Source organism: Rhinolophus ferrumequinum, chromosome 11 (genome assembly GCF_004115265.2).
Source record: "Rhinolophus ferrumequinum isolate MPI-CBG mRhiFer1 chromosome 11, mRhiFer1_v1.p, whole genome shotgun sequence".
NCBI lineage: Eukaryota > Metazoa > Chordata > Mammalia > Chiroptera > Rhinolophidae > Rhinolophus > Rhinolophus ferrumequinum.
The window spans coordinates 9486036-9510302 of NC_046294.1; the positions used below are offsets into that span (position 1 = coordinate 9486036).

The following is a 24267-nucleotide window of genomic DNA, read 5'->3' on the forward strand; positions in this document are numbered from 1 at the left end:
CTTTTCAAAACATGCTTTAATATTCAATTATTGTTCAGTTTACAAAGTGAACATTTTGGAGAGACCCTGACGAGGAGGGACGCTGAGTCTTAAGCAGATACACAGAACATTACTGACTGCTGCCCTTACTCTGCCTGCCGTGCCATTGAGGGATTCCACTCAGGGGGCTTGGATCAGTTTCGTGGGCAGAAAGAACCCTCCCAGGCTGGCGGGGGGAATTCCCCTTGGACAAAGCCCTGAGCCGCTCGGGAAGCTTTCCACACAGCACGCGCAGCGGGCTACCTCTATTGACAAGGCCGTTTCTGGCTGCAGCAATGAGCGAGGCCAGTCGCTTCCCCGCAGTGCCCTCCTGTGGCAGAGACCTGCCAGAGAGACAGCCAGGCGACTGACAAACCGCTGCTGAGGCCTAGAATTGAACAAAAGTGTCAGAATGAGACACAGTGAACATTTACATGGCTCAGGGAAGAGGTGGGCCCATCATTTGAGGCAGGACGAATGGTCCGGGTGGGCTGAGTGTCTAAGGAAAAGCAGGAATTCAAGGTCAGCATCCATCATAAGCAGTTAGGGTCCACCAGGCAGTGGTGCACAGCTCAACGTGGCTTTTCAAAGAGGTATTCAAGATCGGGGGCACGCAGTCTCTGCTCTTTGTTTTTGTTTTTAGCGAAGTCTCTCAGTAGTGCCATGACTTCATTTTCAAATATTTCTGGCGCTGGTTTTGCTTCTGTGAGAGAAGAATTGGCAGAAAGAATTATGTCAGTCAGTCAATAGCCAGACATAAGGATCTTGAAACCCGAAACTCTGGCCTTGGCTAAGAGCCTCAGTAGATAATACAGATGGTCTCCATTCTTCCTCTAAATATACACGATAGCCTATACCCAGAGGGGGCAAACGGCGGCAGCCTGTACCTGCAAATCGTTTCATTGGAACAGCTGCTCCCACTGGTTTACATGTCATCCAGGGCTGCTTTTGTGCTCTGATGGCAGAGTTGAGCAGGTGCAGCAAAGACCATATGGCAGCAAGACTAGAATATTTACAGAATGTCTGGTCTTACTAGAATATTTATAGAATATCTGGTCTTTTGTGAACAGGTTTGCTGACTTCTAGCCTGTCCAATCTTAGCTGTACTACTTTGCTCTGCATTTGGAATTTCAGTTGTTTTCTGGGTATTGTGTTTCCTCTTCTAATCTATAAAGTTCCTAAGGCAAAGGAACTTTGCCTTAGGTTGTAAGTGAGAGGAACTAATAACTCTAGTAAACTTAAGCAAAAAGGAATGTATTGGAAGGCTGCTAGAGGCACACAAAAGTGACATGAAGCTGGAGAACCAGATCTGAAGGGACAAGGACACCAAGAGGACAGAAGAGAGAACGCTGGCCTCAGTCTAGTAGCAGAGAGGCTGACAGTATGCTGCTCACCTCCAACCTCTCTTTTCACCCTGAGACATTCGCTCAAGATTCAAATTACAAGCAGGGCCTCCCACTGGGAAAGCTTAGGTCATGTGTTCTGGAATTACCCTTCTATCACGACTAAACACAATGGTAGGAGAGGAACTCTTCTAAACAAAGTTTGATTCCCCCTCACTCAGCACAGGACTTAGCAGCCAGTGGGCCTACCATTTGTTTTTTGGTGATCATCAAAATTAGGTGAAGGAGATTCAGGTTTCCCTCTGGGAGGCGGAAAGCTGAAAAGCACACTGCACTCATCCTAACAACAAAAAGCCAGTTAAACTACAAACATCATGAGTTTCCTTGAAGTCATCAGAGAGCCGAGGTCACACAGCAAACAAGTAGACTAAAACCGAAGGAAAGAGAGGTCTCTCAAGGGAGAAATTGGACATGAGCACTTGCTCACCTGAGACAGGGCATGGGAAAAAGAGACGCTGGACACCATACAAGCAGGTAAGAAGAATATAGCTCAAATTTTTAATGAACTGCTAAAAGCCAAGTGCGGGCTAGCCACAGACACAGGGGAGTTCACAGCCGCCTACAGGTTCTTCTCAACAAACCACGACTGAATATGCTCCATACCAAGACGGGGTTCAGTGCAGGAGGCGGAGAAAGCCTCCCCAGCGATGCAGGCCAGGAGAAGGGGAGTAGCCAGACTGGACAGAAAGTATATAAAGCCCAGCCTGGCCCTTCCCTCTACAGAACAAAAGCCTCAAGTGACTGGGAGTAGGTCAGCAAATCCTGTCTCCTACAGGGCACACATGAGGACCCACTTGTGCTGGTGAGAGGGTAAAAGAAAAAAAAATCCTCTCCCCTGGGGGATGAGCAGGGTCACTGAGAAAGCCCACCTACAGCACCAAGGGCCACAGGGACTGAAGCTAGATCAGGATAATGAAGAAGGCCCTCCCAACCTCCCCTCCCCCAAACTACCCAGCACCAAGTAGAAAGCAACCAGAATCTACCACTGGGAGAGGGCAAAAGCAAGAAGAGAGATTCCCTTGGAGGTACAGAAATACGGAGAAGGCTAAAGCTGAGGGTAAAACAAGAACATTGAGAAATACCCTCTGGAAACTCAGCCCCACCCTAAGCACATGGCAACAATAAAGGCTGGTGGTGCACTGGAGGGAACCAAAGCAGTAACAAACTCCAAGGCGAGCTTAACTCCTAACTAGACTGCCTTGATCCCCACACGAACAGCCTAGCAGAAACATGCCCTTTCCTAGGCATCAACACTACTCAGCCAGCCCTTACTGTCATACTCATGATGGCTAACATTCAATTAAAAATTATGAGCTACACATACATAAAAGAAGAAAAAAAAACCCAACACACTGTGAAGGGACAAAGCAATCAACAGAAATCGATGAAAAAATGACCCAGATGTTAGAACTATTAGGGAATTTAAAGTAACTATGACTAATATTAAAGACTCTAACAGAAAAACTAGACAAAGTGTATGAACAGATGAGGAATTCCAGCAGAGAGTTAGAAACTGTAAAAGTCAAATGGAAATGTTAAAAATAAATACAGTGGCAAATAAGCAGAATGACCTTTCAACAGGTCCATCATGAGATCTGACAAAGTCAAGGAAAAAATTAGTGAACTGAAGATAGGGCAACAGATATTACCCAACATAAATTACTCAAACTGATACATTAAAAGAGTGAAAGACACAAAACAAAGAATCCAAAAGCTGTAAAAAAATAATATTAAACAGTCTAAGTGTAATTGGATCCAACATGCCCAGAGAACTCCAAGCAGGGTAAATACCAAAAATAAACATCTAGACACATCATATTCAAACAACTAAACACCAAAGATGAAATGCTGAAAACATTCAGAAAAAAAAGATACATTACAGACAAAGGAACAAAGATGCAACAAAGCTGAGAGAATTCATAATAGCAGAACTGCACTGCAAGAAACATTAAAGGAAATTTTTCAGGCAGAAGGAATATGATACCAGATAGAAACATGTATCTACGTAAACACATGAAGATCTCCAAAGGCATTTAAAATGAAGGTAAATATAAAATACAATGTACTTAGTACATTATAATATAAATGTTATATATTATGTTATACATATTTATATATACTGTATATCTACAAATATAGTTTTTTTCTTATTTTGAATTGCTCTAAAGATAATTGTCTAAAGTAAAACTATACAAATGTAATATAGGCTCAGCTTATGTAAAAATAAAAAGTATGACAATATACCAAAAATGGGGAGGGAGGAATTGGAGTATACTATTGTAAAGTTCTTACATTATACATGAAGCAGTATAATATTACTTGAAGGTAGACTGTGATTAATTAAAGATGTATACTGCAAACCCTGGGGCAGTCACTAAAACAATTATAAAGAGAGGTATAAATAATAAACTAACAGTGGAGGTAAAATGAAATTTAAAATACTCAATTAAAAACCCATGGAAATAGAGGAGTAAAGGAACAAAGAACAGATGGAAAAAATACGAAACAAATAAAAAGATGATAGATTTTGTCTTGTTTTGTTGTTTTTGGTTTATTACCACATATCAGTGAAATCATATGGTTCTCTGCTTTTTCTGTCTGACTTATTTCGCTTAGCATTATACTCTCAAAAAAGATGACAGATTTTAATGTGACCACATTGATAATTAATTCTTTGCAAATGGCCAAAACACATCAATGAATAGACTATAAGATTGGATTTAAAAAAAATAAAGACTACATGTGCTGTCTACAAGAAGTTCAATTTAAAGACAGACAGGTTGAAATTAAAGAATGGTGTGGTAGGCAGACTTCTAAGTTGGCCCCCTTATATCCCGCTCCCCACTGTACAAGCCTTGTATAATCCCCAGGACTGTGAATATGATGGTTTTCACTCCCATGATTAGGCTATGTTATCTACACAGTTGGCCTTTGGACAGGGAAATTATCCAGGTGTTTCTGACCTACTTATAAAAGCAGTGCTTTCTCCAGCAGGTGACAGAAGGGGAAATGAGAGAGATTTCAAGCATGAGAGGAATCCCATGTCAGGGAGGATCTCCAGTGCTAAGATAGAGCAAGCCATATGGCAAGGATCTGAGAGGGCTTCTCAGAGCTGAAAGAGATCACAGCTAGCAAGACAATGGAGTTCTCCGTATTACAGCTGTAAGGAAACGAGTTTTCCTAACCACCTGAATGAGCTTCCAGACAAAAAAGTAGACAGCTGACTCTGATTTCAGATTGAGATCCGGTCACATCTTCTGAGCTATAGAGCAATGAGCTAATAAATAGGTGTTTAAAGTCACTAAGTTTGTGGTTATTTATTCCATAGTTATAGAAAACTAAAATAGATGGAAAAACACATACCATGCAAACACTAACTGAAAGAAAGTTGGAGTGTCTAAATTACTATCAGACACTTCAGAACAAGGAATATTATCAGCAATAAAGATAGACATTATATGATGATAAAGGAATCAATTCATTAAGAAGATAAATAACTCTATGTCTTCATATAATAGCAGAGCTTTAAAATATATGAAGCAAAAACTGAGAGAACTGAAAGGGGTAATAAACAAATCCACAATTACAGTTGGAGAATTCAACACTCTCTTATTAACTGACAGCGCAAGTACAGAGAAAATCAGTCAGAATATAGAATACATAAAGAACAATATTAACCAATTTGATCTGTTGACATTTATAAAACACTTTACCCCCAAGTGCAAAACACAAGTTATGTTCAAATAAATGCACATGGAACATTTATCAAGATACCCACATTTCAGGCCATAAAACAAATTTTGAGAAATTTAAAAGAACTAAAATTATACAACATACATTCTGTGGTGACAATGGAATCAATAACAGAAAAATATCTGGAAAGTCTGGAAATATTTGAAAATTAAACACACTTCTAAATAACTCATGGGTCAAAGAGGAAGTCACAAGAGAAATTAGAAAATATTTTGAATTGACTGAAAAGGAAAGCATCACACAACCAAATTTACAACATGAAGCTAAAACAGTGCTTAGAGGGGAAATTTAAATGCTTATAGAGAAAAAAATGAAGGTTTCAAGTCAATCAGTTCAGCTTCCACCTTAAAAACTAGAAAAAGAATAAGTTAAGCCCAACACAAGCAGAAGAAGGGAAATAATAAAGAGCAGAAGTTAACGAACTTGAAAACAGAAAGAGAAAATCAATGAAACCAAAAGCTGCTTCTTTGAAAAGATAAATAAAATTGATTAACTTCTGGTCAGACTGATCAAGAAAAAAAAAAGAGGGGTGACCGGTTAGCACAGTTGGGTAGAGCGTAGTGCTAACACCTAGCACCAAGGTTGCTAGTTTGATCCCCACATAAGCTGCGTCCTCATTTAAAAAAAAAAAAAAAAAAGAGCCCTACAGTTTATCAATATTAGAATTGATAACCTCACCCCAGCTCTTCAGACATTAAAATAAAAAGGGCACGGTACAAACAACTTTATGTCCAGATTCAACAACTTACGTGACATGGGCAAATTTATTGAATGACACAAGCTAACAAATCTCATCCAAGAAAAAATAGGTAACTTGAATTGTTCCGTATCTACTAAAAGCTTTATTTGACTTTACAGTTAAAAACTTCCAACAAAAAAAACCCCAGATCCAAATGGCTTCACTAGCAAATTCTGTCAAATATTTAAGGAAGAAATAATAACAATTCTCTACAAACTCTTCCTGAAAATGGAAGAGGAGAGAGCACTTCACAACTCATTTTATGAAGCCAGCATTACCCCGATCAAAACCAGAACCAGATAATATTCCAAGAAAACTGCACACCAATACCCTCAAGAAGACAAATAAAAGATCTTCTCCAAAATATTAGTTAGAATCAAATCAAGCAATACATATCATGACCATGTGGTGTTTATCCTAAAAATGCAAGGTTGGCTCAATATTTGAAAATCAATCAATCAAAAACTCATTATATCAATAAATCAAGGGGGGAGAAAAAAATCACACTAAGGGGGGAAAAAAATAAATCACATCACTAAAGAAATTATCTCTAGAGATTCCTAAAAAGCACTTGACAAAATTCAACATCTGTTTATTATTAAACACTCAACATACTAGAAACAGAAGGAAATTTTCTCAACCTGGTAAAAGGTATTTACAACTTACCTATAGCTAACTTTATATTTAACGGTAAAAGACTGAGTACTTCCCCCCAATACTGGGAACAAGGCAAGGATGTCTGCTCTCACTGCTGCTATTCAACATTATACAGGAAGTCCTAGACAGTATAATAAGGCAAGAACAAGATTTAAAGGGCATACGTACTGGAAAAGAAAAAAACCACCTGTGTTCACAGACAACACAATTGTCTACAAAGAAAATCCCAGAGAAGCCATAAAAAAGCTTCTAAAACTAAGTGAGTTTAGCCAGATCACAGTACGCACTTCTACATTCTACCAACAATGGGAAATTGAAAAAAAAATTTTAAGTACTATTGACAATAGGACCAAAATATTTAAAATACCTAGGTATAAATCTAGCAAAACATGCTGAAAATTATAAAATGCTGATTGTAGCAGGCTGACTTCTAGGATGGCCAATAATCTCCACCTTCTGCTATCACGCCTTGTGTGAGCCCCTCTCTCTGACTGAGGCTGGACCTAATGACTTGATTCTAACCAACAAGTATTTGGCAAAGATGATGGAATATCATTGATGTGCTTAGGTTACAAAACACTGAAACTTCCATCTTGTGGGTAAACTCTATTGCCTTCTTGTTTTGTACACTTTGAGAAGAAAGCTGCCATGTGGGAGAGGCCCTTGTGACAAAGAACAGCAGGCAGTCTCTAGGCAACAGCCAGTGAGGACTGAAGAGCCCATGAGGAACTAACACCAGAGAGCTTGAAGCAGATCCTCCCCTAGTTGAGCCTCCAGATGAGACCCAGACCCTGGGCTGACACCTTCATTACAACCTCGTGACAGACTGAAGCATACAGGACCCAGCTAAGCCATGTCTAGATTCCGGAACCACAGAAACTATGAGATAATAAATGTGGGTTGTATTAGCCATTAGTTTTGGGGTAATCTGTTATGAAGCAATAGACAATACACTGATGAAAGAAATGAAAGAAGACCTAAATAAATGGAGACATAACATGTTCATAGATTAGACAATTCTAAATTGTGAAAAGAATCTTCCCAAATTCATCTATTGATTTAATACAACTCCAATCAAAATCCAAGTAGGATTTCTTTTCTTGAGAAACTGAACAGCTGATTCTAAAACTACAAAATTCCTAGAACAAAATAGAAAAAAATCTTTGTGACTTTAGATCAGGCAACTTCTTAGATACAATCCCAAAAGCACAATCCACTACCACATTTTATAGTTGGAACCTACAGAATGGCTTCTACTTTATCATACAGATATTGAGTGGAAACACAAAAACAGAAGACCCAGAGTGTGACAGAAATAATGAGCTATCCCCTACTATCCATTCTCTCATTTTTCCTTAATAACAGAATCTTCAATTTAGACACCTAGAATAGACTATATTATTTCTTCTTTATGGTGAGGTGTAGCCATGTGACTAAACCGTAGCTAGTGGGAAATGAGTGGAAGTATGATGTTTAACTTCCTGAGAAGGATCCATAAAGAATAGGGTGTGCTTTTCTATACACTTTTTTCTTGGCTGAAATATGGATATGGCAGATGGGGCTTTAGCAGACATCTTGGACCAGGAGTTGGACGACACATGCTGAGGATGAAGGAGCAGCAAGGTTTTTGAAACCCCTCTATATGCCTACCCTGGACTTCTATTATGAGAAAGAGAAATACAGTTTTGTCTTGCTTAAGCCATTATTGTCTTAGATTTTTTTGTTACTCACAGCCAAAGCTAATGCTAACTATACACAGTGAATATTCATTCCTCAAAGGCAGTGTCAGAATGAGACTACTGAAGAACTCTTGCTCTGCAGACTATAGAGCTGTCTATAACGGGTTCCACTCTATTCCCAGCCTAGTTTTTCTTCAACCTTCTCTCCGAGACTGTGAGCTTCCCGTACAATTTCAGTAAATTCCCTTTTTGCTCAAGTTACACAGAATAGGTTTCTCTTGCTTGCAAACAAAGAACCTTAATAAAACAAATTTTGCACACTTTGTAAAAATTTGATGAGTGTTTGGGTTAAGGGTCTATTGTATTAATAAAAGAAAAAAATTGCCTAGAATATAATTTTAGACTCAAAATAGGCCCAAGTCATCCTACTTTTCCCATTATGCTGCTTATCATGCCCAGTACCTGTAGCCCAGTAGTAAATATCCCAGTCATTGCTAGGCTCATTAATCAGGCGATCGTAGAGGTTCAGCTGTTTCTCTGTCATGTGGTGCAGATATTCTTTAGCAAAGAGGCTAAAAACAAGAAAGAGAAAGAAGTTGAAATGCTGTCTCTAGTCAAAGAGAAGTGACACCAACACCCCTGTCCCCTACCTAAGCAGAATGCAGTTTTCCAGCATTCCCCTCTTTCTGCTCTCATAGAGCAGGCGGGCTCTTTTGGTTTCTATGGATTCATCAGTTCGCTCCTGCCATGGAGGCAAAGGGATTTCAATCATATCTTTTTGGGAATCTGTTGGGCTGTCACCTCTGCAGAAGTGTCTGAATGATGTCATGCTGAGCAAAGGAGACACTGGGTGGCGCCTGGACAGAGCAAGCATCTGAAACAAAGCACAAACATCTTTTTAACAACAACAAATAACATTTGTCATTCACTCAACACATTAGATGCTAAATACATTCAATCTCATTTAGTCTGTAAGAACTTATGCTGATACTGACTCCACCCTACAGTTTAGGAAGTTGAAGCTCAGGGAAGTTAAAAAACTTGTCATCCAAATAGTAACTGCAGTTAGGATCGAAACCGAGCTATAATTACAAACGTGTTCTTAATCAGTGCCCTTCCAGAAATTATCCAGCAGAAATATTTTCTCTTTCCTTTGCAGTCCCTTAAAATTTTTACAGTATGGTTTGTATTCTAGTCACTAGCCTGTGTCAAAATCTGAGCATACAGTGATGGCATGGATCCTAATCCCCCAAGGACTCCTAGAGAAAGTCAAAAACTATCAAGATGTGATGAGAAGGTGGTGATATAAGCAAGATGACAGAGCAGGAAGCACCACATTCTCCTTCACCCACAGAGACACCAACTCCACAACAATATACTCGGGACACTATAGAAGCCTGGGGGCTGAGAACAGAGCTGGAAGGCTTGTGGCACCTTGAGAACCTGCAGTAGTACAGACACCAGAAGGAGTAAGAACTTATGAGCTCCCGACAAAAGAAGCCAGCAAATTCCTCTAATTAGGAATTGACATGCACAAATCCAGAGAAGACATATCTACTCGAAAGTATTGGGAAGCCCCCAGAATCTCTAGCAGGGCTGCCTGGTGATGGTCTTTCTTTGAATAAAGCCAGTCCAAAAAAACTAGGAGAGTTGGCTGTTTTATCAAATGCGTGGATCCCAACAAAAAATTGTACAGGACACAAAGAAACAAGGAAACATGGCCTAATCAAAGGAACAAAACAAATCTCCAGAAATCGACCCTAAAGAAACAGAGGTATATGAATTACCTGACAAAGAATTCAAAATAACTGCCATCAAGATGTTCAATGAGGTCAGAAAAACAATGCATGAACAAAATGAAAATATCAATAAAGATAAATATTAAAAAGAACCCAATGGAAAATGTAGAACTGAAGGATACAATAACTGAATTTAAAAATTCACTATCGGGGTTAAACAGCAGACTTGATCAAGCAGAAGAAAGAATGAGTGAACTCTAAGACAAGTCATTTGAAATTACCCATCAGAAGAAAGAAAAGAAAAAATAATGAAAAACAGTGAATACACCCAAGAGACTTATGGGACATCATCAAGCGTACACTACACACATTATGGGAGTCCCAGAAGAAGAGAGAGAAAGGAGCAGAAAGCTCATTTGAAGAAATAATGGACCAAAACTTCCCAAATCCAGGGAAATGAATGGACATTAAAATTCAAGAAGCCCAAAGGACCTAAAGCATATTAGACAGTAACACAAAAGCATATAAAAGCATAAAGCTCACTGGTAAAGGTAAATATGACAAATACAGAATATCGTAATATTGTAACAATGGTGCATAAATCACTTTTAATTCTGGTATAGAAGTTAAAACACAAAGACTTTTTTTAAAGACCTATAAAATATGTTAATGGATACACAATATAAAAATATGCAATTGTGACATCAATAACATAAAGTGAGAAGGAGTAAAAGAGCAGAGTTTTTGTATGAGATTGAAGTTAAACTGTTATCAGCTTAAAATAGTTATTATGTTGTATGTAAGCCCCACAGTAACCACAAAGGAAATACCTATACAAGATACACAATAGAAAGTCAGAAAGGAATCAAAGTATGCTTCTACCAAAAAAAAAAAAAAAAATCAACGAAACACCAAAGATGATATCAAGGGAGGAAAAGAGGGACACAGGCTCCAAGACATGAAGGAAATATTTAACAAAATGGCAACAGTAAGTCCTTTCCTACCAGTAATTATTTTAAATGTAAATATATTAAACTCCCCAACCAAAATAGAGAGTGACTCAATAGACAAAAAAAAAAAACAAAAAAACAAACAACAAAAAAAACAAGACTCAAGTATATGCTGTTAAAAGAGACTCACTTGAGATGTAAGGCAACACATAAGTTGAAAGTGAAAGAATGAAAAAAAGATATTCCATGCAAATGGTAACCAAAAGTGAGCAGAGGCCTCTACTCATATCAGGCTTTCAATCAAAAACTGTTACAAGAGATAAAGAAGGATATTATGTAATAATAAAAGGGTCAATCCACCAGGAAGATATAACAATTATAAATATACATGTAACCAATATCAGAGCACCCAAATATATGAAGCAAACACTGACAGAACTGAAGAAAGAAATAGCAACACAATAATAGATTTCAATGCCCCACTTTCAATAATGGATAGAACATCCAGACAGAAGATCAGTAAGTAAATAGAGAACTTGAACAACACTACAGATCCAATGAACCAAACAGATATATACAGAACATTCCACCCAACAGCAGCGAGAATATACATTATTCTCAAGCACACTGTGAACATCCTCCAGGATAGATCACGTTAGGTTATAAAACAAGTTTAAGAATATTGAAATTGTATGAGATCTTTTCTGACTACAACGGAATGAAAACTAGAAATCAACAGCAGAAGGCAAATTGGAAAATTCACAAATATGTGAAAATAAAACAACACGCTCTCAAACAACCAATGGTTCAAATGAACCAAAGAAGAAATCAAAAGGGAAATTAGAAAATATCTTGAGACAATAGACACAACATGCAAAATAGCATGAGAAGCAGCAAAAAGCAATAGTAAGAAAAGTTTACAGTGGTAAACACCTACATTTAAGAAAAAAGGAAAAGAAAGAAAGATCTTATGATGCGATGTGAACTCACGATAGGTATTAGAGAAGATTTAAGAGGAAGCTGACTTAAAATCAGACAGAAGAGGCGCCCAGAGGCGGTGGGGCCAGCTTCACCCGGGAAACAGGTGAAATCCGTATTGGGTCTTACAGGAAGACTGATCGTTCCACGATACCACAATACAGGCAGCTAGTGGGTTCCGGAAAAGGGTGACAGCGACTTGAATCTCCTAATTTGCAAGCTCGACCTCTCCTTGGGTCTGTCCTTGCCTTAGGCTGTCAGGCAGTTGGACCTCTCCTCGCGGTCTCCAGGACTGCGGAAGAAGAAGAGACTCAGTTCCCACTGTGGCCCGCCCAGGACCCTACGACATGCATTCTCACCCGTGCCAGAGCCGGGAATACGATGGCCACTGCCATTTTTCCTGACCTGTACCGGAAGCCTGCGGCCCAGCCACTTCCGGGACCTCCCGGACGCCGACCCTGCGGAAGATTCGCCCTAAGCCGGAAGATGCGTGCCTGCGTAGGGCGGAAGTGGCTTTGCGTGTGACGCCAGTGGCGGGGTAGGGGGGAAGGCGGGACCTGGGGGGCCGAGAGCGGTTCGCGCGCTTCGGGCCTAGTTCGGACTCGCCGCCTCCGCCGCCATATTCCCGGTAACGGGGGCGCGCGGCCGGGGGCCGGCTGGGCCGGAAGAGGGCTCGGGGCCGGCGCTGAGGCGGGGAGGGGGTCGGTTGAGTTTGGGGCAGCCGGAGTCGGCGGGCGGAGGTTGGCGCGGGCCTTTGTGGGAGGGGGCCGAGGGCGCTGGGCCGGGTCTGTGGGGAGGGAGCGGGGCGGGCCTAGCTGGGGGCGAGGACTGGGCTTGGATGTGGAACAGGATCTCCGGGACTCGCGGGGATTCTAGCCGGGGCCGCCCCGGGGCCTAGGCAGGTGCGTTGGGCTGGGGCTGCGGGCTTCGCCTCGGGCGTTCTTAACGGCGCTGTGCGAGGGCCCCTAGGTGCAGAGGCCTGGGGTTCCCCGTCGCGCCACGGCCCCAGCGGCGTAGCTCGGGTCGGGCCCGAGGGTGATGGGCAGCGAGCCCCGCGAGCCCCGGCGGCCTGGGAGCGCGAGGGGCGGCGCGAGGCCGGGGGCGGGGCGGAGCGGGTGGGGCAGAGCTTGGGCTGCCGGGGAGGCTGCGTCTCTGGAGACGGGAGGTTGGCGACCATTGCCCTCCTTCCAACCCGGGACCTTCATGCCATCTAACTCTTGCCTCTCCGCAGTGGCATCTTTCTTACTTTGTCCGTTCTCCGGGCCCGCGATCTGCCTTCCGGAGCCATGTCAGAAGGAGTGGACTTGATTGATATATATGCCGACGAGGAGTTCAATCAGGTGAGGGGTCATCGGGAGTATTGGGGTTTTCCAGGATCAGCCAAGGAATCACTTCCAGCATACTTGCAGTGGCTCCAAGCTATGCTAGCTAGCCCTTGAGGATTTGCTAGGCCTGAACACGCCTCATCGGGTCTAAAATTGTTCCTCTAGTACAGATTTTCAAGACTTCTGACCATTCCGCTTTATGTTACTATAAGCCTCCAGGCTTAATTTTAAAGGCTTTCATTTAAGAGCAAATAAAAATCAGGTTTAATAGAATGGTGAATCAACCTGTGGAACTTGCTGCCCCAGGAAGCCAGAGTTGGATGTTTGTCTCCTCAAAAACTAACCACTTAAAAATCAGAAATACGTTTGCTGTGGTTTTCATGAAGACAAGGTTGATACCTGTTGCTTTGTGATTCTGTCAAACTGCGGCTGGAAAAATGTAGTCAGTCCCCTCTCCCATAAGATAGTGCGAAGTCACACTGTAAAAGATACTTTAACGTTTAATTTTAGCTCCATTACAATTGTTTTGCATTTTCCTTTGATAAGTAGCTTAAGTCCAGTCTCAAGCCCATAGGCATTTTGGTTTAATACATTTTATTGATGAATCTAATTGGGTGTTGTGGGGAGAAGTAAAGGTTTTGGACAAACCAGTTAAAAAGCAGGTATAGGGGTAGCTGGTTAGCTCAGTTGGTTAGAGCGTGGTGCTACTAACACCAAGGTTGCTGGTTCAATCCCCACATGGGCCACTGTGAGCTGCACCCTCCTTTAAAAAAAAAAAGCAGGGACAGACCCACTCACATACCCTGAGATGGATTTGTTGGTCCCTTTGTGTTATGTCAAGGAATATTATACAGTGATTTCCCTTGAAACAATAATCTCATATACAGTTCGATTCTGAGCTCTTGAGGTCAAATCTCAAGAATATTTCAAAGTTTCTATTTAAACTGATTAATATCTTGCCTGGATTGTTTTCAACACTGTTCTACTTGAGTAAGCTGGTTTTTCCCATTGGCATCTTTTATGGGGTACCCATAAGGGCCTGCAAAAAGGATAAAAAGAATAAAGGAGAAAAGAGCACTGTTTGGACCCTGACTTTAATCTGAGGCAACAGAGGAGGTTGAAATACATGTAATTTTTTTCACTTGGCATAAGTTTACGTTAAAAAAGATTTTTAATACGTTATGCCTTTTTAACATGGAATTTTTAAAACACATGATAATAGAGTAGTGTCAAGACCTTGTACCCATTATATACAGCTTCACCAGTTATACTTTTTTAAGTTTTTTTTTTTTTCAATTGGGGAAGGGGAACAGGACTTTATTGGGGAACAGTATGTACTTCCAGGACTTTTTTCCAAGTCAAGTTGTTGTCCTTTCAATCTTAGTTGTGGAGGGTGCCGTTCTGCTTCAAGTTGTCGTCTTTTCAGTCTTAGTTGTGGAGGGTGCAGCGCAGCCCCAGGTTCAGCTGCTGTTTCTAGTCGCCGGGGGCGCTGCCCACCATCCCCTGCGGGAGTCAAACCAGCAACCTTGTGGTTGAGAGCCTACTGGCCCATGTGGGAATCGAACCGGCAGCCTTCGGAATTAGGAGCATGGAGCTCCAACCGCCTGAGCCACCGGGCCGGCCCCACCAGTTATACTTTTTAATAGTCATTTTCCCATGTCTCTTCAGGTAAACTGGAGTCACCTACATGTGGCTGCTGATTGGTTTAAAAATAGGAAATTTTTTTATTTTTAATTTCATACAAGTCAAATAATCACTTACGGATAAAAAGAAAGGTTTAATATATTAGTTACAAACCATTGCTTTCCTCGGTTACTTTGAATCAAACTTATACTACTTTTAACAAGTTATGGTTCGTTTTTTAAATACAAGATATCGAGGAAAGAGGAAGGCTCCTTTATGGAGGAGTCAGAGTGGAGTTGGCTCTCTTCCGTTGGTTGATAACTGTGCTGCTATGTCCATGGGGAAATGGGCAGAACAAAGCCCTTAACCACAGGAATAGCTACATTTGGTCTGAGAAAATGAGATTTCATAACTTCTCTAGCATCGACAAGACACAGGCCTCGTCCCGTGGTCCCTGCTGTGTCAGTAGAAGTCATTGGCCTCAACAGTTCGTGTTCTCTGGTCACTTTTGTTAAAACGGACTTTCTAAAGGGAGGCCAAAGATGGTGTGAGAGAACTAGTGGATGTGTATACCAAACAATATTTGATGCTTGGCAGCTTGAAGAAAGCGTCGATTTTGAATGTCATGTCTTGTGGATGGTCGAGGTGGGGTGTTTTTTTCTCCCATAAATAAGTTAATTTTTGGCAAAGCTGGTTTTAATGTAATTTGGAGGCTGCTAAAGAAATAAAAACTCTTGTCTGGCTAGGATTGTTAGAAGCAGACTTAGACTGAAGGCGACCAGTGCGGATAGTGTTTCAGAATGTTTTAAGAATGTTATTGATTCACCCCAAGCTGACCCATGCACAAAAACTCTGTCACATGTACTTTGCTCCCCAGGGAAAATGAACACAGTTCCTAGATGGGACCCTATGGTACTGACTCCCTGATCTCTTCCAGCATGTGCTGCAAAAGCCTCTTTTGCACAGCTACTTCACTCCTGCGGCATAGGGAGTCTTGAGACTCGCAGCTGCTCTCATGGGCTGGGGAAAACTCTGGAAAATAACAGAGCTGCCTTTCTCCTGAGTGTTTTGTCTCTGTTCCTTATATGAAGACAGGCAGGCGCTTTGCACAGTATGCTCAGTTCTCTTTCTTACTTCCATCAACAAACGTTTGTTGAGCTACCTTTGTTAGCTAGGCACCATGTTGGAACTAGTGAGGTAAAAGGGAAGTAAAAAAACCAAACGGGAATCCCTGTGCTCAAAAGACGTGGTGTTCCTGGTGGTTGAGGGCAATGAACAGTGACAGGAAAGGAGAATGTTAGCTGACAATTGTGGAAATGGTGATTATAAAGCCAAAAATTGTTAGCTTTGGTTACAGTTAAGACAATGGTATCAAGTAGGTTGCTTTGAGAAAAGTAAATCCTAGGCTTTATTACTCCCCTCAGATATCAGGGAAAGGGGGTTGGAATGTGGGACCATTGAGCATACAGGTGAGGAAGTTCTTACGTAAATTTAAAATTCTGCAAGTTCTTTTTTGTTAACCAAGAAGTTTCATAAGAGAATCACAGTTCTCCCTGTACTACTAAACACAAAATTCTTCCTGAGATATTCATACAGTATTAAATACATACTTCCTTTTTAATCTTCCTGGAGTGTAATCTACAATGCATGTAAAACATTCTATTATTCACTTAATGTATAGAATTAGGTTGTGCTTTAAACTAATCCATCACTGCATAAATCACCAGCTTATTTGGTTAATCAGAGAAACCTCAGGCCCTTATCTGTTTTTCTGTTTTACCAGCTGAAGAAGTAAAATGAATTGTTGTTGCTAGCAGATTTAAATCCAAACACAACTTGATACGTTGTTTCTTCAATAGAGTCCTCAGCAGGCCTCCCCTTGTGTATCAGAACAGTTCCCACCAAGGACTATGAACTGAGGTTCTATGGCCCAGAGAAACGGTTTGAATCTTGTGACAGTTTTGAACTCATTGAATCCTTTTGTGTTTCTTAAAATGATAAGGTAATCCATACAACAGAGTCTTCCAGGATTGAGTCTGTCATTTTCTAAGGTACCCTGAAGAAGCCAATTGTTCCTCTAGGCTTACGGTGTGGGGGATTTCCTGCTGCTAGTATTTGTTCGCTGAACTGTGCAAATTTGCGTGTTAGTTCATTACCCAATTATCAATGGTAATTTTTGTACAACTTATAGACACACATCTCTGAATCGCTGATACTGCATAGAAGGAATCCCAATTTGGTTCCACTGACTATCCAAGGTGGTGTGTTTCTTTATTCCCTTTAAGTTTCACTTCAAAATCCTTGATTTAAAAAACAAACAAACAAAACACTTGGTGTGAAGTAGGATTAAAGCATTGGAGAGGATCAAGTGGTTTCTAAGCTGTTTCTCTACCTTGAACCACGAGGGCAAATCACCATAGCTAGTACACAAATAAATAAATAAGTGATTTATCTAGAATTGGGGTTGTTTGAAATGTTAGGGCTATGAAATTTTACACACAAAATGTCAAGTTACTAACCCTAGCTGTCTTCACCTTATTCAATTTATTAGCTACCCTGCGCTCTGCAATGTTAGCTTCTCTCCCTGTTCTTCACACACACACACACACCCATTTTTGTGCAATACCCTTATTTATATATTTGCCTACCTAGACCAGTGTCCCTGTGCTTATTTGCCTCACTGATTCCTTTTCTTGATTTTGTTACCCCTAAAACGTTTACTCTCTTTTGCAATGCTCTTTCTGTTATTTTTACAAGGTTTAAACTCCTCTCCTGTGGGATTTCTTAGCGTATTCGTGATATTTGAAATATTTACATGCCTCAGGAAGTGGAATCCTTCCCCTTCAAACAATCTAAAAGTGTTATCTTACTGTGACTGTTCTTCCATTGTACTTTAGATAAGCTGAGAAAGTAAAAGATGTGTTTCCAAAAGTTTGTGATGGTATGTACGTCTAAGAATGAGTTTTGTAGTGTACCTCCTGTAGTCTCACTTCAGAGTCAGCAGTTCTTGTGATGGTGTTTCAGGGAGAAAGTCATAGGAGCTACCTGTCCTGACTTGCATTAGAGGAAGTGCCTCTCTGTCTTCAGGGAACTAGATATAAGTTACCTGACATAGGTTCTTCCTTTATTCAACTTTGTGAAAAGACAGCAGTGACATGATGAGCTGTAGCTCATTCAGCTAAAACACTTTAAACTTTTCCCTGTATCTGTCATTTTGGCAGCATCAGCTTTAAGCACAGTTTGAATGTTAGAATGTTACCTGAAAAAAAATACTTGTCTAAGATAATGACATTGTAAAATCTGAAACACTGAGGTCCCTTGATAGTAGTTCCTGTGGTGTTAGGATTTTGGTATATAGTATTACCTTGGGCCGCTATAACAAAACACCAAAAACTGAGTGGCTTATGAACAACAAATTTATGTCTCGTAGTTCTGGAGGCTGGAAGGCTGAAGGCAGGTTTGGATTCTGATGAGGACCCTCGTCCGGGTTGTAGACCACTAACTTCTTGTGTCCGTACATGATGGAGAGCGGAGCAGAGCACACACATTGCGGGGTAGGGTGGGGGTGGGGAACCCACAAACATTCAGTTCATAACAGTAATACATCACGTGGGTAAAACGTATGCCTTGCATATCTTCCAGAATACACATTTATATTGTAAATGCTTGCTGTGACACGGCTTATGAAATAGGTGATTCTCCTGTTTTCTGACCCTTATATTTTGGAGAACTTTTCCATTGTTTTTGTGTATCGTTGAATGTCTGTGGCATTGCTCAAAGATGTCTCTTACATGGGTGTCGTGGTAATGTATTGGATCTGCATGTCACTTGAGAAATAGAACTTATTAAGGGAAAATCCCCGAGAGTTATTCCCTTCCCTTTTTTTTCTTTATGTTTCTTTGATGGTTATTAGAAAAATGGGATTGTGTACCATGAGTTTTAGAGCTTCCATAAATCATTTGTGTGAATCAAATAATTTAAACCAAAACCAGTAACTCCCATTCTTTTATGCATTTTGATTCCCATTTTAACATGCTTTTCCCCTGCTTTCTATTTCTAAATAAATATACCCTGTTTTTTATTAAGTAGAATAGTAAGTTTTGTGTAACTCGATTTTGAAAATAGCATAAGATGTTGAAGTTAAGTTTTCGTTAGTGGATCTTAGTCTTTTGAAGCTCACCTCATTGAGAACAATAGCAAGTGCATCTCTGTGTTCCTAGTTTGCATTGTTTAATCATTGTGTACCTTTTAATTCTCACAGGTGGCTAGAGCTAGAAACGTTGGCAGACAATTAACAGCATCTTGGGAGAAAAACCTACATAAGCATAATTAAGTGAAATAGTTTTAAATGAGGAAGTTTTCTTACCTCGTTTCCTAGAGTAGGACAAAGAAATTTTACATGTTGTTTTATACAGTGTTTAACTGGATTCTAAGTGAAATAGAATGAACAAAATGTAAGGTTTGCAAACGCACCTTTGCCAACCCCTCATTTCTTAGGACCCAGAGTTCAACAATACAGATCAGATTGACCTGTATGATGACGTGTTGACAGCCACTTCACAGCCCTCTGATGACAGAAGCAGCAGCACTGAGCCACCTCCTCCTGTTCGCCAGGAGCCATCTCCCAAGCCCAATAACAAGACCCCTGCAATTCTCTACACCTACAGTGGCCTGCGTAATAGGCGAGCTGCTGTGTATGTGGGCAGCTTCTCCTGGGTGAGCAGGGGCAGCCAAAAAGGTTTGTGGGTGGGCTGGAGGGAGAGCACTGGGAGGTGATGGCATTTTCAAAAACCACTGTTGCACTGTTTTGTGCTCTGATGGGGTTGGATTTCTTTTTCCTGGGATCAGGTTGGATTGATCTCTGAAAGAGAACTATCCTGAGGACGATCTGATGCCGAAGAAAGCAATGATTAAGTGGGTAGTTGCTTTTTCTGCCATCTTGTTACCACCCCTGACCCTGGGGCTTTATGTCTAGCAGGGTCATCTGTGGGATGAGATTTCAGAGTGAACACCTTGAACTCTTGGTGGTCATTAGATGGTCCTGTGATAATGATGGGTGACAGGGATCAAAGACCTTGATAGCTGTAGTACTTGGGGTAGGTGGTGATTGTTGTTCTGCAAGTTATTGTGTGACATGTTTTTGGGCTGGTGGTAGGCGGTTTTTCCAAATTAGGAAATGTATATACTGAGAGGAGAGTTTCTGACATTGGGCAACTCTAGCCTATGAGATCTGTAATTAAATAAAAGGTGCTGGTGTTTGAACTGATGACCAGCTGGCCCAAATGGCAAAGTTAAAATAGATTTTAATCTTCTCAATCTCTAAAGATGGGGCTTGGGGGTCGGGGGGGGTGGTTTTGGAATTCCGTATGGGTGAGGACAATAAGAAAAGCCTGTATTAATTCAAATATTGATGGGCTTTTGGGTTTCCTGCGGGAGGCTATGGCTATGATTAGAATCCTAGGTTTGGGGGAAGGGTTTGGGACATTCTGGGTTGGGGGGGAGGGGTTGCTCTTGACATTTCTTCCTTTTCCATCTTGCCGGCCCCAGTGGACCACAGACCAGCAGCTGATCCAGGTTATTCGCTCTATAGGAGTCTATGATGTGGTGGAATTGAAATTTGCAGAGAATCGAGCAAATGGCCAGTCCAAAGGGTGAGGTCTGGATATGAGAACCCCTTTTAGTTTGTAACAGATCTGCACTGTATTTTGGCCTTAGATTTTAATCCTTTCCGCCTCTGGCCCAGTTGACAGCTTTGGTTTATGCAAACTGCCTTAGAATGGGGACCTAGCTGTAGTGTCGTAGAACAAAATCCCCTGAGGGCAAAGAAAGCTGATTTCTAATTCCAAACTAATAGGAAGATTATAGGCTGACACCTTTTTATTGATTGTGTGTGTGTATGTTTAATAATAGCAAGGTATCTTTTGCTTTACCAGTTTTCAGTAATAGTGGAAGAGAATTTCTTTGTTCCTCTCTCAGTTGTCTAGATCTCACTTGCTTTTTTCTTCTTCAAGGTACGCTGAGGTGGTGGTAGCTTCTGAAAACTCTGTCCACAAGTTGTTGGAACTCCTGCCAGGAAAAGTTCTTAATGGGGAAAAAGTGGACGTGAGGCCAGCCACCAGGCAGAACCTGTCACAGTTTGAGGCACAGGCTCGGAAACGTGAGTGCGTCCGAGTCCCAAGAGGGGGTACGTGGAGACCATCTGTATGAAGGGGGGATGGTGTGGGTTTGTGTTCTGTGGTGTAGGCACAGCCTACAATGTGGAGGAGTTGGAGGGAGGGTGTTGGTGGCAGCTTGGTCAATAGGTCGGTCAAAAAATGAGGTTTGTGTACAAGACAGAGCACTGTGCTGGGAGTCAGGTAGGTTCAGGTTATAGTTTGGTTCTGCCACTAAGGCATATAACCTTGGGCGACTTACTTTACTGCTTAGGGCTTATTTCCCCATCTGAACAAGATACATGATGTTCAAAGTTTCTGGCAACTCTAAATTGTGTTTCTATCTAAAAAAAATCAGTGTGTAGTGAATGGGCTTAATTGTAAGACATGCTTCTCTAAAATTATAAGCAGCCACCCTAAAATGTAAGTAAGGTATGTAAAGGTGGCTGTAATCTTGTCATAAACATAGATTGGAAAGGTGCTCTGTGAGGAGTTGACCGAAAGGAGTGCTGGAGAATAAGAATTTAAGTGTTGCTCCGGCATTGTCCAGGGTGCCCTTTCAGCCACTGGATATTTTAGCCTACTCGGCAGGTATTTCTCATTAGTAAAGAAAGTTGCATCGGACTACCTTAGCTCCACGATAGGATCCTTTAAGGTCACCTTACTCCCTTTATTCTGACTCTACTCACCAAGCCATCTTCTGATACTGACTTGGTTTCCCAACTAGGCTCTCCTACTGGGAAGAGAATGCACTCACTGACCAGCTGACACTAGTTTTCCGTCTGCTTGGCAGTTATATTTCTCATTGTAAATTAATAAATTGGCATTCTGGTTTATGAATCAGTCTCTTGTGAGTTTGGTTAGCATGAATCAATTTCCTAAGGTTTGATCACCCTGGATAAACTGTTAAAATTGAGTTTCTGAACCTGCAAAACCTGAGTACCAGACCTTGGATTGTCCTGACCTCACAAGGTGCAGCCACTCTTCAGCGCCCTGCATGAAACAACCAACTGCCTTTTCTGTTCTTTCACTACAGTGGGGGGGTCGGGGGTGGCAAATGTCCTGCTCTCAAAATAGTGCCTTGTATTGATTGGGTGGTCCACTGGGACCTTGTATTGATTGATTGAAGGTGGAAATATGGCCACTTCGCTCTTGCATAGGAGCAGCTGTTCCTTTAACTAGATTGAGAGCCGAGATGTATGTGGTGTGAGCTCCCATTGCTCTGGGTTAGAACGTACACTTCTTCCTTGACAACTTGAATTTTCAAGTCCATTCTGTTTCAGAGTCTTTCTATAATTCAGCCCTCTTCAGACTTTCCTAAGGTGCATAATTTTACCGTTGCAGCAGGGGTGACATTCCTAACTCCATTCCTTGCTGAAATGGTGGTGACTGAGTGGTGGTGTTCTGCTATGTCACGTTGATGGACTTGGCCTCTGTTAATTCATAAAGTACCGCTGGTGGACTTCCCTTTGCTTAAAAATGGTTGCTACTCTTGGGATGTGTAGCCATAGATACAAAACAGAAGCCTTGTAGATGTGGGAACAGTAGCCAGGAAGGGGCTAACTTTCAGAGATCACACTTGTTAATTGTTTTACCTTCAATTTGAGAGATCCTGGAGGAAAGCAAGTTGCCATGTGTTTGAGACATGAAAAGCACGAGAGAGCTGTGATACACACTGGTGGTACACTCCGGTAGAGAAACTTGTTGCCAGGGTGATTCATTCCACCTTATATTTTGGTCAGGAGTTGGGGTTTGCTAACAAGTTTTAGTTTAACGAGCACTCCTCTCTCTACATTTTTCTACTAACAGCATCTTTCTGCCTCCAAGACTCCCCAGGCCGTGTGATCATGTTCTTTTGTTGGGTTCCACATTAACCAGGTTTAGAGGAGACAAATTGGAGAGAGGGAACAAATTTAACCAAGTGACTTGACAGTGTCAGAGCCGTGTTCCCAGCTGTGTACAAACGTGTTTGGAGTCCCTGTTGCGCAGAACACCATACCAGTTTGCTCTGATGCTGTTCCTGGTGTTCTGCCCTATGGGGTTGAGCATTGGGGCCATTGAAATGTAGTGGGAGTTCCCAGATTTGCGGCATGTTTTGTACCAAGCTTTTGCTAGGAGTCCCTGCTGTCAGCTGTGTGCCATCTGCTCATTTCTGTAGGCAGATCTTTTCTTGGCTTATCTCCCATTTTCTCTTTACCTCTCAACCTACAATCTTCTACTCTTTCTTGTGTACCTCTTTTCCACCGCAGTTAACCAGTTTTGGTATGTGGGTGGAGGAAGTGTCATCCATCCTCTGCCCTTCCCTCTCGTCCCCCAAATTCCCTGGCCAAAGTGCCTTGGCAAGGAGAAAATTCCAAGTGTACAGCAGGATAGAGACGGTCAACTAGTACCAGTCTAAGGAGAGAGACCCTGAGCTCTTATCAGGGCACATGGGATTTCAGATGAGCTTCAATCCTGCTGAACATTAGTGAACATACTTCAACACTGTCATTTTCTCTGGGGTTATTAGGATCCTTTTGCACTTAAAAATATAAAAGAAATCTAAGAATAAATAAAACTCTGAAGCACAGAGTTCTGGATAAAGAGTGTTCTTTGACATACAGAATTTAGGGTGGCACTACTTTCTGGGTTTGTGTCTTAACTAAGTTGCCTCTGACCTTTTTCTCTGAGGCCAAAGAAAAGATAGATGATTTTGCCTTCTTTTTCAGCCGACTGTCACCTTCCTCAGTATGGTGTCAGATGACACTGAAGGAAGAGCTGGTCCTGTGGGTATGTCTAAAGCCTGGGCGGTAACAGTAGTTCCTTTTTGCTTCATAGGAATACCTCCACGGGCCCACTCCCGAGATTCTAGTGATTCTGCTGATGGACGGGCCACACCCTCTGAGAACCTTGTATCCTCATCTTCCCGTGTGGATAAGCCCCCCAGTGTGCTGCCCTACTTCAATCGCCCTCCTTCAGCCCTTCCCTTGATGGGCCTGCCCCCACCCCCAATTCCACCACCTCCACCTCTCTCCTCAAGCTTTGGGGTCCCTCCTCCTCCTCCTGGCATTCACTACCAGCATCTCATGCCCCCTCCTCCTCGATTACCTCCTCATCTGGCTGTACCTCCCCCTGGGGCCATCCCGCCTGCCCTTCACCTCAATCCAGCCTTCTTCCCTCCACCAAATGCTACAGTGGGGCCTCCACCAGATACATACATGAAGGCCTCAGCACCCTATAACCACCATGGAAGGTAAGAACTGTCTTGTTCC

At 41.7% G+C, this 24267-nt stretch overlaps 2 protein-coding genes across 8 annotated transcripts in view; one reads left to right on the forward strand and one right to left on the reverse strand.

Annotated features, from left to right (window-relative positions):
* On the reverse strand, window positions 1-13129 carry SDHAF2 (succinate dehydrogenase complex assembly factor 2). Its single transcript, XM_033119140.1, is given in 7 exon segments — window positions 1-721; window positions 8712-8821; window positions 8900-9123; window positions 12276-12374; window positions 12746-12927; window positions 12930-13056; window positions 13058-13129. Coding segments are annotated over 7 exon segments (909 nt in total). The 5' UTR covers window positions 13094-13129; the 3' UTR covers window positions 1-590.
* CPSF7 (cleavage and polyadenylation specific factor 7) overlaps window positions 12421-24267 on the forward strand; it is a 21909-nt gene continuing 10062 nt past the window's right edge. Inside the window, exons 1-7 of one of the 7 annotated variants that reach the window (XR_004424311.1) lie at window positions 12489-12544; window positions 13148-13256; window positions 19362-19580; window positions 19713-19778; window positions 20412-20515; window positions 20876-21048; window positions 23834-24248. Coding sequence is in view for 5 of the 7 variants with exons in the window: in XM_033119135.1 (XP_032975026.1) it covers window positions 13203-13256; window positions 19362-19580; window positions 20412-20515; window positions 20876-21048; window positions 23834-24248 (965 nt within the window). In the remaining 2 variants the exon portion in view is untranslated. Of the gene's footprint in view, window positions 12657-12762; window positions 12819-13147; window positions 13257-19361; window positions 19581-19712; window positions 19779-20411; window positions 20516-20875; window positions 21049-23833; window positions 24249-24267 lie in introns of those variants that run through there. The other 6 variants (XR_004424312.1, XM_033119135.1, XM_033119139.1 and 3 more) reach the window with 6 other exon arrangements.